Consider the following 14,243-nt stretch of genomic DNA (forward strand, 5'->3'; position numbering starts at 1 on the left):
TTTGGTAGGTAGGCTCCTTATAAGACGTAAACATCCGTTAAGAACGGATTTTACGAAACTTGACCCCTAAAGGGGTAAAACGGGGGTTGGAATTTTATATGAAAGTCCTATGTTTTTGAGTAAGAGACTTGAAATTTAAAATATATGCTCTATAGATGGTGAGGAGGTGTCCAAATAATGTATCGTAATCTATATATATAAAAGAGAAAGGTCATTGACTCACTCATCACGAGAACTCAAAAACCGCTGGGACCATCCAGTGGTTTTTAATCCATCCAGGATGGACAAAGATGAAATTTGGTAGGTAGGTAGATTATAGTAAGTAGACGTCCGCTAAGAACGGATTTTGCAATATTCCACCGCTAAGAGGGTTTAATTGGGGATTACAGTTTGTACGAAACATACACAGCAGCTATAAGTTCGCCTGATAGGTTATTTATACTGCAGCCTGAAAATAAAGCTAAAAATGTGGTGTATAGAGAGGTTTTATAAAAATAACTATTAAATTATACTAAATTGTGCCTTTTAAAATTTACTCAGTGTGATAAGCATTTCAAGTGACTGAAATAAAAAAAAGTTTGCGTTAAACATCTTAATAGTAATGTGTATCTTCATAACCACGCGAACGTAGTCGCGGGCAATAGTTAGTGTATTATAAAACAAAGTCCCCAAAAGCGTATGTGGTCGATTCCCTCAAAATCTACTGACCGGATTTTCATGCGGTTTCACCAATGGAGGGAGTGCTCAAGAGGTAAGTAGTGTTAGGTTTACGGAATGACTAAGCCGATTTTGATGAAAGTTTCACTGGAAGTTTGCTGGTAAAACTTTGTGAAACACTGAATTCAACGCGGGCGAAGCCGCGGGCACAGCTAGTTTATATATATTTATAAAAAAAATGTATCTAATATATCAGCCGGCAGTTACCTATAGCACAAGCATTACTGTAGGAAGAGACGACCGTGTGTATATTTTATAAATATAAAATAAAAATAAATAAAAATAGTAGGTGTGTAAAATAAAACTTTTTGTCGATGCTGTTAAATTTTATAATTTTCGTCCGTTTTCCACAAACATTCTGAATTTTTATATTTTTCAATAAATTCTGTCATTATGACTCGTCTTGGGGCCACCGACGCTGACCTTTTAAAACAAAAACTACACTAGTGCACTCTCAATCACCGCGGACGCTGCGAGCAAAATGACGCGATTGGTTGGAACGATGATTACACACACACGGGCAGTTCGGCGCGACGCGTAGGGTTGCCAACTTTTTTTGACAAAAAAAAACGTATAAAATGGTTTGGATAGGAAAAAATAAAGTATTTGGAAGAAAAAAAAAGTATTTTTCAAATTTTATGTTTTTATTGCTTTAAAAACGTATTTTTGTGTGCCTTTAGCACATGCTAACAATTTTTTGTTATATTTAAATGTTTCAAACTTGTTTAAAAATCATTATTTAAATTTATATAAATAAAAATTCGTTTCTAATTAAATTTATTGACGCTATATTTCTCTCTTCTCGCTACTTTAGATTCATTACTAAAAAAACCCTTTCAGTAAAAGCTTAAGTAGTGGGAACAGAAAGTAAGTAAGAATTTTTTTTTATATTTGGTAAGCTATCAGGTGCATTTTTAAGTATATATTGCCATTTTTCAACTGTACTTTTCACTGAAATTTTTTTATCATCATTAGTGATTTTTTTTTGTCTTATACATTCGGAATATATATCCTGCATCTTAACATTTAATCCGTCTTGTAATTTAGTTTTTATAATTATCATTTCAAAATTTTCAAATTTAACCGCATTTTTTAAGGACTCGTTAGGGAGTATTGAAAGCCAGTTATCTTCGCTAAGGTCAAACAATTTTTCCAACCATTGATTCCTTAACTGCATATAAACAAAGCCAACGGTCAATTTTTCTACAATATCGTTGATAGTGAGTAGTGACATCTGTGACAAATGTCAGATTGTCACCTGTCCTGTCACATTCAAAACACCACATCTGTCATCTAACATTTCGTTCAGTAATTTTAAATCCTTTCCATCATCCGTTTTACCTTATGTGTACCGTTAAATAGTTAAATACCCATAATGAGTATCTTGTTTCACGCATCACAGTAAAGATTGAAAATAAAGTATTTTCATATACTTTATTTGTATGCAAAAGTATAAAGTATATTTACCAAAAATAAAGTAAAATACTTTATTATAAAGTATGGTTGGCAACCCTAGCGACGCGCCTGGTTGGATTTTCGTGGCGCGTCGTCAGTTAAAACTCTGGAGCGATGGTTCTACGCTCACGATCAAATTTTAGAGAGCGCGAAAAACTGATCGTCAATGCCTTTAGAAAGTCAATATAGAAAGACGTTTTCAAAATTCTAAACCCATTTTATAGTGCCGTCCAGATATGATATAAGCAATCCACTTTGAAGAAACTGGTCAATTTTCGAGTGAGAAAATGAACGAAATTATTAAAGATGAAAAGATGAAGGTAGTTTGGGCGATTATAAAAGCTAAAAACGCCTACATTTCTGGCCTATGATGCGTAAGTCATGCTTTAAACCAACCGCGGCACGTCATCCCACCACCCGCCCCCTTGCCCCAGTCGACAAGCTGGCAACATCGCATAACACGCGATACGTAATACGTATTACAAGCCGCTAGCGGCATCTAGCAGTTGTATTTAACTGTAACAAGAAAAAAATGCGGATGATTACCGTTACCGTTAATAACGAAAAAATCATTTTTAGCTGCTTGGTTAAAATCGTTAATAACGGGCTTCGCATCTATAGGTTAGTCTAATATAATATATCGTTTCCGCATTTTACGAGTCAACTAAATACCAATAGTTTCATTATAATTTTATAGTAAGCAAATAGAACTTAGTTTTTCCATGAAAAAAGTCGGTGTCACATATATACTTGAACATTTCCTACTTTCAGCTATCTCAATATAAATTCTACTGTTGGGTATACCTAACATGACCATTTTTTCGGCTTAAAACGAGACATTTATTTTTTCATCTTCAATTAGCGGGTTAATTTAATTATTAACCGACTTCAAAAAAAGAAGGAGTGATTCAATTCGCCTGTATTTTTTGTGTCACTTTTTACATGATATACCGAATTTGATGATCCTTTTTTTATTCGAAAGCTGTTGCTTGTCTTGTTAGTAAGTTTTGACTTATCCTTACGTACATGTATTGTACTGTATAAAAAATCTGCCATTTGAAAAACGGGACATTTTTGCGTCCCAGGGTTATATTCGGGGATATCGGTACACATAACAATATTTTTTATTTTAGTCACACCCTTATTTAAAACTTGATTATACAGTTATACTGCCTCATTACATATACAGGTTACGTTCTTCATAAATCTGTATGTTCTAGAAAAAATAGTTTGATTACAGCCTATATTACTTATTGGATACGGCCGCCAACATGTAGGTATACACATAGATATATAAACATTTCAAGATAAAAACGTTAACATTTCTCAAATTTTTAGTATGAATTTCTTGAAATTACATATGGCTTGTAATATTATGCTTTATTTTCATTAATAGGTACAAGTAAACGAAAACATATAATAATATATACAAAAATTATTATTATTACAAAAAACTTCAAAGCTATTATGCCTGATGTGTCAACAAACCTTTATTTGATTTTGGGTTCAAATAATTATGGTAGATTGTATACAAATATTATATAACTAATGAACATAACAATTAACACTTGTTAAATTGATATTAATATTAATACACAATTTATAATACTTTTAAAAATACAATTCATTTAGGATTATTATGACAAAAATAAATAATCATGTTCTTATTGTACCAACTTAAAGTTTAAGAAACATTAACAAAAACATGCTATTATAAATGCACTCTATCAACAAAATGTCTCGGTATTCCCACATTCAATAAAGTTGATCTGTCAACATGGTCAATACTAGGATAAAAACTAAGTATTGCCTCCCAACAAATCTCACTTAACTTTGGTATACACAACCATACTTTATACATAGTATTGTTTCTTCTATTTTCATTGTCCTTGGGTTCAATACCACCAAATATATACATACAACCATAAGAAGTTACAGTGGAAGAATGAAAATACAATGGGTGAGGAAGAACTGTTTTTTTCATTAACTGCCATTGCATTTCTGGCACATTTAACTTCCATATATCATCAAAAACAACTCCTACATCAGTCCCACCAGCCACAAACACTTGAGCACCATTTAAAGTATTTATTTGCACTGCACTGTGACACTTTCTCCCTAAAGGAACTATGGTTTCTTTAGTAGAATCATCTGCTTTTGGTATTAATTTACTCCACGTTTTTGTTTCTACATCAAACATTGGAATATCCATAAGTTCAAATGCTATTTCTCCTGTACCTCCTCCAATAATGTATAATTTATTTCCTACTATAGCAATTTCATGTCTATATCTACCTAAAGGTTCGCCTTCTTGTCCAGTACCAATGAATACTGGCTCCCAGATCATTGTTCGTAGATCTAACCTGAAAATAAAGAACATTACAGAAAGTTCTAGTGCAGTGAGATTTGCAGATCATTAAAAAGAAATTATTCATTTCTTTCATAACTAGGCAGTTCTTAAAACTGTATCTAACTGTAACTGTCTGAAAAGTAATTCTAACATATGAAAGAAGTAAATTTATTGTTTTGCACACCTCAAAGGAAAGGTGTGCTTTATTGTTACAAAAAGAAAAATATAGGAAGTGCTTACTCTTACACCCCCTTATTTTTCTACCAATGCATTATTAAGCAATAAAATACACACTTTTATAAAGAATACACATTAAACTATAAATTAAATATTAAGTAATACATTTGAAGTCATTTTTGAATACTATTAAAGTACAAAGAATTGATTAAATAAATATTATGTTGGACATCAACATTTGGGATGTACGGATGATAGAAAAATAACGCGAGAACTACTTGACGAATTAAGATTTTTTTTTTTATTATGTCAGGAAAATATTAACAAAGAAGTCTATTGAATATGAAGGCTTAAAAATTCTTCAATTTTTAACAATATTTTTTTTCGTTTCTATCATAGCAAAATATCATGTGATTTGAATAAACCAAATCAATTAATCAAACTTATCATTGTCAGTCAGTGTGGATCTTCCTAATGGAGGACATGGTCTTATCATTGTTGTATTATTTATCATTAGTTCCTGAACAAGCTACTAGAGGCTGCTCCTAAGAATAAGCTTATAACAAAATTTAGTTTTAAAGGAGTACATGGAGGTGTGATACTTATTTATTTAATCTATAAAATACTTATTTATTTAAATCTAGACTAATATTTGTTAGGGTGGGGGGTCACCTAAACTTTAACTTAATGTGACAAAGGAGGAGGGAGGGATCGAAAATCATAAAATTTTATTCACATTGAATGCATTTATAACTAACCTATAAATATCACAGTTATATGCAAATCCATTTGTGCCACCAATAGTATAAAAGTAACCATCGTGGCACAATATCGACTGTCCATATTGCCCTGGAGGCCTCGTTCCTGTAACATTTAAAATCTGCAGCCTTGCATCTCCTCTGCAAGTGCGCCATGTTATTACATCATTACTGCATTTAGTTCCAAATGGTGCACCTGTGCCTCCATATATCTAAAACCAATAACATTTGCAATTTAAGAGATAAAAGTAATAATGAAAGCCTATTGATAGAGAGAGGAGAGAGAGACAGAGACAGAGAGAGAGGAGAGAGAGACAGAGACAGAGAGAGAGGAGAGAGAGAGGTGAGGGAGAGAGGAGAGGGAGAGAGAGAGGGAGAGAGAGGGGGAGAGAGGAGAGAGAGAGGGGAGAGAGGGGGGAGAGAGAGAGAGAGAGAAAGAGAAATTCAAGGTAGCTAGTACTAGTTAGTAGTAAGGTAGGTAGAGAGAGAGATAAAGTTAGTATGTCAATCTGTATGAAAACAAAATCCTTAATTTTTTCCTACTACATCATATTTCCATAACAATAAATGTTAGTAAAGAATAACTAATCTTCTATTTTATGAAAAATAGTAAAAATATAGAATCTTAAATTAATTTAGTAGTATTATTCGAATGGTAATTATAGACAAACAATTGAAAAGTGATATGTGTGTAACAGATAGAATATTTCCATTGTCAACTAAGATTTATGTGATAGAAAGTGATTTTTGTTTTTTTATGATATTTCAAATTTGTAAATATTACTTCAATTTTAGTACTTAGTACAATAGAGAAATATGTCGTGTAATATACATTTGTACAAAGTTGTTAGTGGCATAGTACGTATTATCAAAATTATATTAATAAATTGGACAAAATTTAAAAAAAAAATATGTATGAAAGGTTTTACTTTCAGCTATATACAACAGAACCAGATTATTTCCGTTTTTAAAAATGTCACAATAAAGAAACAAATACACATATGTATAGGTGAGAATAAGATAGAATACATTATTGCAAAACGTGTAAGAGATGCATTTTGCATGACGCCAACGACCCATGATCATTGTCGAAAGAACATATCACAACATCCTACCTTCCTACGACTTTTAAGAAATATCGCTTTGCCATATATGAATTGCACACACTTTTTATTTTATTTTTTCAATTTAGGATCCTGATTTTAATCACCTTTTTAGGTATCACACATATAACGTAGGATAAATGATTGAGATGATACACCTTACAGTAACTATTAGGATTTTAGTCAGTGAACTAAATATTATTTTATTGATACATGATTGTCTTTACTGCCGTAGCCACACAGCATACGCTACACGTATATAGCCACCCCCTCTCTTCCCTTGTGTGTCATAAGGATAACACAGTTTCACTACCACCTTGGAAATTATAAAGCCGGCCGATGGCGGGATAACCATTCAACTGCTGGCTTTGAAATACACAGTCTGAAAACGGGCAGCAGTGTCTTTGGTGCGACAAAGCCAGCCCTGCGGTCACCAACCCGCCTGCCCAGTGTGGTGACTATGGGCAGCACACATGAGTTCACGCTATTTTTGTCGAGAACCTGTGGAGGCCAAAGTTGTAATAGCTCGGTGGGAAATTGGCCGGTCGGGATCAACCGAGAACCTGTGGAGGCCTATGTCCAGCATTGAACTGCGATAGGCTGAAGCGATGATGTGATGATGAGTGATGATTGTCATATATACACACCATTAAAAAGTTTCCATTCATACACATAGCATTCGAAGCTAATTCTTCTGGCATATTCTCTATTACTTTGTGGTGTGTCCATTTCTTAGTAGCTATACAAAAACTCCAAAGTTCCTTAAATAAAGGCATAGCAGGTGTCCATGTTGGATTGTTCCTTTGTATGGTATTAAGAGGTAAATATGGATTATAGCCACCAAAACAGTAAACATTTACGTCGTCACATGCTATCCTGTGACCACTTCGCGGCCGGGGACTTGTAAACCCACGATATTTAACCTCCGTAACTTTATAAGGTTCAAATATATAATCTTTATTTACTGAACTCATTCCGCTTATACTTCACTAATAATAACGACAACTAAAATTATTATACGTGAGTACTATTGTAGTCTTTATAAAATTCTTTAAGAACATAAATCCTGTCCTGTCGTCAATACTCAGTTTGCTCAGCTGTCATGTATGACAGTCTGTTGTTTTCGTCTCACAGAGGCTATAAACCACTAAAAAGAAGGAGGCTTGGAATTCCGTTAAAAATTCGATAACGTTAATTTGTCGCAGCAGACATAATTACCTTTAATTATTGAATAAAGATTAATACCTTAAATAACGTTATTTTGGAGCTATTTTACCGGTATATTTTTCACCGGTATTAACTCGTGTACTGTGTGGCTACTGGCTAGTGGCTACGGTACTAAAGAATATACCCACCCCCTCTCTTCCCGTGGGAGTTGTAAAAGGTGACTAAGGGATAACACAGTTACGCTACCACCTTAGAACTTAAAAAGCCGACCGGTGGCGGGATAACCATCCAACAGCTGGCTTTGAAATACACAGGTCGAAGACGGGCAGCAGCGTCTTCGGTGCGACAAAGCCAGTACTGCGGTCACCAACCCGCCTGCCCAGCATGGTGACTATGGGCAAAACACATGAGTTCACGTTATTTTTGGCGTAAACTTTTGGAGGCCTATGTCCAGCAGTGGACTGTATAGGCTGTAGTGATTAACTCATTTAGCGTTCTATTTAACGTTACCGTTATAATTGCTACCATTAACTTTATAGGTTATAAATTATTACGCTTGTACAATCTCTAAGTCTCTCAAGTCTTTATTGATTTTTGAATTATTATAGAATACGCCTAGCTTCCAAAGAGAAAATAACTTGCCTCTAGCTTCCTTAAAATCCAGTTGTATACATTAGTATTCTATTTTGAAAAACAATTATAGAATATGAATAAGCCGTTCGTCGTTTATTATTATTTTACCTGACCTAAAATAGGGAGGTTCTCAATTCGATTTCACGTTTTGTTGTTAGTCCCACTAGCTGTGCCCGCAACTTCGTCCACGTGGAATTTAACAAAATAGTTATTGTTTTGTTAGTAGTTATTAAAAAAGAAACTAAAATAAAAGTAGCCTAAGTTACTCCTCATTACATCAGCTATCTATCAGTGAAATTACCGTCAAAATTGGTTGAGCCGTTTCAGAGATTAGCCGGAACGAACAGAGACAGACAAAAATTCTAAAAAAAAATGTTATTTTGGTATATGTACCGTGTATACGTACATATGTATTTAGTAACAAGCGGTTATTTTAATATTACAAACAGACACTCCAATTTTATTTATTTGTATAAATTTAAATTGAATAGACACCTGTAGTACTTTTCAAGTTTTTCGTATTTACTTGACTATTTTTCCGCCTATTTACGTTGTTTTATTTGCCAATGTAATTGAAGTTGTTTTTTTCTTGGTTTGCAAATAAATATAATTACATTGTTCAATATTATTTATTTTATTGCAATCTTTTTGAATAAATTTATTTGTTACCATTTGCAAATAATGTATATATACACACAAACTATAATAATAATCTGTTGAAGAAAAAATGATAAATGTCATCATCATCATCACTTCAGCCCATCTTCAGCCTATCGCAGTCCACCGCTGGTATCGAGACCTATGGGTCTCCACAAGTTCGCGCCAAAAATGGCGTTAACTCGTGTCGCCGAAGACGCTGCTGCCCGTCTTCGGCCTGTGTGTTTCAAAGCCAGCGGTTAGATGGTTATCCCGCCATCCGTTGGCTTCTTAAGTTCCAAGGTGGTAGTGGAAACTTGTTATCCCTTAGTCGCCTCTTACGACACCCACGAGAAGAGAGGGGGTGGCTATATTCTTTACTGCCGTATCCACACAGCTTACATACAATACGAAAGATATATTTGTTTGATATATGTAGGTGCATATTTCTTTGTTTCTATTGAATATTTGTAAGAATGTGGCAACATTAATATTTTAATTATAATAGTTTATTGGTTTGTAATTTAATTTTAAGTATGGCAACTCTCTCTCTGTCCGCCGGTCAAGGCGATCATCCATTTTGTGTGTAGCACCGAAAAGTAAAAAAATAAAACAACGCAATTAATCCAACCGTATAACCTTTTATTTCGCTCCATCCGCTGCTAATATACCTGAAAAGGTTATGGGCCCAGTCGCCTGGAGCGAAAAATAGGAGTATTGCGGTGCAGCTGTGGTAAAACGGCGGTGTGGTACTGCGGTCAAGCAGAAAACGGCGGTGTGGTACTGTGGTCAAGCAGTCACGTTCGGTGCAAAAAAATGGACGGCGAGGGCGATATCTTCGGGGCGAACAATCGCTTCTTATTAGAAAATGCCGGTAACTGGCATACATGAAAATTCCAAGTAAAAGTCATAATAAAGGCGGTGAATGCCTATGACTTGGTGAACGGCTTGTTAAAATGCCCAGAAAATGACGACACAAAGTTAGCCACGTGGAAGAGATTAGATGCGAAGGCTCAAGCAGTCATCGTAGGCAGACTAGGCAGCACAGCTATGCTGCATGTACAGAATTGTGAAACAGCCAAGGAGATATGGGACAAATTAAATACAGTTTATGAACAAAAATCTGATGTGTCACTCCACATATTGCAGCAGCGTTTCTTTGAAGAAAAATACAACGGTTCAGAAGATGTATCAACATTCATAGCCAAGATAGAAGCAATCGTGACGCAAATAAGGCAAGCAAAAGGTGAGATTTCTGAAAATATGATTATTACAAAAATTATAAGTTCGCTAGGTGAAAACTTTCGACACTTCGTCTCTGCATGGGACTCCGTTCCAATAGAAAAGCGAACCCTGTCTGAGTTGACAGCCAGGCTCATTATAGAAGAGCAAAGAAACAAAATGTACCAAGAGAGTGGAAGCAGTAGTTCCACAGCATTCAAGACTGACACAAAAACAAGAAAGTGCTTTATCTGCGGTAAAGTGGGGCATTATAAAAAAGACTGTAAAGCTAAAAAGGGTGAAAACTGCTACAAGTTTGAAAACATTCCATTTTGTAAACAGTGTAAAAAACGTGGACATTCAAAAGAAAAATGTTGGTACAACAAAGACAAAAAACAAGAAAATACAAATAATAAACAAAACGCGTTTGTCATATCAGCGTGTGGACTTATGTCAAAAAGTATAAACAATGAGTGGTTCTTAGATAGTGGTGCTTCCGAACATATGTGTTCTACAGTGGACAATTTTATAAACTATAAAAAGTTTTTAGTGCCTAAAGACGTTGTTATTGGGGATGGGACAATAATAAAAGCATTAGGTTATGGCGACATTGACCTATATTGACCTATAGAAGCATACGATGGTCAACAATGGATCAAAACATCAATAAGCAATATTTTGTATGTGCCGAGCATCAAGATAAACCTATTTTCCATGAGTGCTGCTCTGGATAAAGGCTACAAGCTAGAGTCAACTGCTACCGAGTGCCAGTTTATAAAAAACAACAGTGTCTATGCTATAGCGAAGAGACATGGTAAAATGTACACAATGTTATTTCGACAACCCGATGCTTGTGCTATGGTTGGAAAAGTGATGTCAAATTTAAGGGAATGGCATGCTAAACTAGGTCATCAAGACATTAACCAAGTGAAAAGCATCTTGATGAAACAAAATATTAAGTTTGAAAATAGTAAAGAAGAAACCTGTTTGCCATGTTTGAAAGGAAAACAACATAAGTTTCCCTTCCCATCGAGTACCCATAGAGCAACAAAACCAGGAGAGGTTATCCATATAGATATTGGAGGCCCAATAGAAGAAACTGCACTAGGAGGGGCAAGGTTCTTTCTACTCATTAAGGATGATTATTCCAAATACAGAAAGGTGTATTTTCTGAAGAACAAAAGTCAGTCTATAGAATATTTAAAACAGTATTTGAAAGAAATACAAGTTAACCCCGGTCACGCAGTGAAATATATAAGAAGTGATAATGCAAAAGAATTTATCAGTAAAGAAATGGAGAACTTGCTAAAGTCATATGGAATACAACACCAACAAAGTGTAGCTTACACTCCACAACAGAATGGTTGTGTAGAGCGCGAGATGAGAACAGTGGTTGAGTCAGCACGAACTATGCTTCTAGAGAGCGGCCTTAACAAGAATCTGTGGGCTGAAGCGATCAATACTGCTGTCTATGTCATCAACAGAACTGGTCCAAGTCGAGTGAAGGATGTAACTCCATATGAACTTTGGTGGAATAAAGATTTTGATGTCAACAATCTACAAGTCTTCGGTAGTCAAGTATCTGTACATATTCCTGATCAGAAACGATTAAAATTTGATAGCAAAGCAGAATTAGGCTATTTCATTGGATATGGAGAAAATACAAAAGGATACAGAATATACTTTCCTGAAAGAAACATAGTAGATACTAAGAGAGATGTAATATTTATAAAAAAGTCTGAAGAATAAAAAGAAAGAGACAAAAGACAAGAAAAAGAAAATTGCATAAATTTTGACACTCAAGAAGAGACAGAACAAGTATCAGAACTAGAAGAAAGCCAGTATGAAGATATTGAGAACCCTGAAACAATAGAAAGTGATCATGAGGGGAACTCAATTCATTCCTTTCATGAGGAGTCGGCTATATTAGAGGAAGAGATAGAAGAACAGGAAACTTCAGAACAGACAGAAGAGGTAACCGAAAGACCTAGAAGAGCGAGGAAAAAGCCAAGCTGGTTTAAAGACTATGAACAAGGAGAGGAAAATATGTTCCTGAGTTACAGCTGTGATGAACCTATTTCCTATCAAGAAGCTATGAAGAGACCCGATAAAAGTAAATGGAAAGAAGCCATAAATAAAGAATTGCAAACACTGGAGGAAAATAATACATGGGAGGAGGTGGCAGAAGTTCCTGACGGAGAAAACATAGTGAGTAGCAAGTGGGTATTTAAAGTCAAGGAGGCAGAAGGAAAAGCTTTGTATAAAGCTCGCTTAGTGGCTCGAGGATTCGAGCAGAAGAACTGTGATGACCAGACATACTCGCCTGTTGCTAAATTAACCACTTTCAAAGCCATGATGGCTGTAGCTACCCAGAAAAGACAACCAGTGTACCAGATGGATGTTACTGGAGCATTCCTTTATGGTGACATAAATGAGACAGTTTTTATGAGATTACCAGACAATAAAGTATGTAAATTAAAAAAGTCAATCTATGGTCTTAAAAAATCACCTAAATATTGGAACACAAAGTTTAATAGTTTTATGGTAAAAGAAAGTTTTCTAAGATCAAAGAATGACCCATGTTTATATGTCAAACATATTGGAAATGATTTTATTTATGTGTTATTATTTGTCGATGACTTGTTGTATTTTGGTTGTAATAAAAACCAAGTAAACGACTTTAAAAATTCAATATGTAAAAACTTTAAAATGAAAGATTTAGGTCTGGCCAGTAATTATTTGGGAATAAATATTAAACAGGATCTTGTAAATTATGTAACTGTAATTAATCAGAAAAAGTATTTATTAAAGTTGTTGGATTTATATCAAATGTCAAATTGTAAATCTGTATGTACTCCAATGGAACAGAACTTTAATTTTGAATTGTTACAGAGAGATAAAAGTGAAAGTATTGAAATAGAAAAAACCTGTAGAAGTTTATTAGGCAGTCTTTTATATGCTACTTGTACTAGACCAGATTTATATGTTGCAGTAGGATTTCTAAGTAGATATGTGCATTGTGCTAGTGTAGCTTTGTTTAAATGTTTAAAGAGAATATTGAGATACATAAATGGTACTATTGATTTATCTTTAACATACAAATATGATAAGGACAGTAAAAATGTATGTAAACTGCAAGGTTACAGTGATGCAGACTGGGCCGGTGATGTATCAGACCGGAAGTCAACATCAGGACAAATATTTTATATTTTTAATTCCCCAGTTTCTTGGTATAGCAAGAAACAATCTTGTGTATCACTGTCATCTTGTGAAGCTGAATATGTAGCTCTTAGTATGAGTATTATGGAAGGATCTTTTTTGAAGAAGTTACTCAAAGACTTTGGTTATGTTAATGTATATTTTGAAATATTTGAAGACAATCAAATGTGTAATTAATATAGCAAACAACAACGACAGTAATAAGAGATTAAAACATATAGACATAAAGTATCAGTATATAGTAGAAAATGTATCAGCAGGTTTAGTTAAATTAAAATTTGTTTGTAGTAATAACAATGTTGCCGATTTGTTTACTAAACCATTAGGAAAAACACTGTTTGTTAAACTTAGGGATATGATATTGTCATAACTTTGTAAACTATCTTTGTAAGTAGATACATGCATAGGAAAGTGTTCAGTAAGTTATTCTTAAGTTGAGGGCTCTGACTCTGTGCATTTATTTTGAGGTTATGTTTGTGTTATGTAGGTGCACTAGTGTCTCAAAATTTTTAAGGTGTAAATAAGTGTACTTTAAATTAAAATATACTGTTGAGGGGGTGTATTGAATATTTGTAAGAATGTGGCAACATTAATATTTTAATTATAATAGTTTATTGGTTTGTAATTTAATTTTAAGTATGGCAACTCTCTCTCTGTCCGCCGGTCAAGGCGATCATCCATTTTGTGTGTAGCACCGAAAAGTAAAAAAATAAAACAACGCAATTAATCCAACCGTATAACCTTTTATTTCGCTCCATCCGCTGCTAATATACCTGAAAAGTTTCTTGTATGTATTATATTATGAAT

The 14,243-nt window shown here is 34.2% G+C and overlaps 1 protein-coding gene across 1 annotated transcript; it reads right to left on the reverse strand.

Moving 5' to 3' along the window:
• Positions 1-3,492: 3,492 nt before the first annotated feature.
• On the reverse strand, positions 3,493-7,534 carry LOC123653986 (kelch domain-containing protein 10 homolog). Its single transcript, XM_045589950.1, has 3 exons — positions 7,208-7,534; positions 5,458-5,669; positions 3,493-4,535 (listed from the first exon to the last, which is right to left on the reverse strand). The coding sequence occupies exons 1-3, from the start codon at positions 7,532-7,534 to the stop codon at positions 3,884-3,886; spliced, it is 1,191 nt and encodes a 396-aa protein (XP_045445906.1). The 3' UTR covers positions 3,493-3,883.
• Between the last annotated feature and the right edge of the window lie 6,709 nt (positions 7,535-14,243).

The sequence above is a fragment of the Melitaea cinxia genome, chromosome 5 (assembly GCF_905220565.1).
Source record: "Melitaea cinxia chromosome 5, ilMelCinx1.1, whole genome shotgun sequence".
Classification (NCBI taxonomy): domain Eukaryota; kingdom Metazoa; phylum Arthropoda; class Insecta; order Lepidoptera; family Nymphalidae; genus Melitaea; species Melitaea cinxia.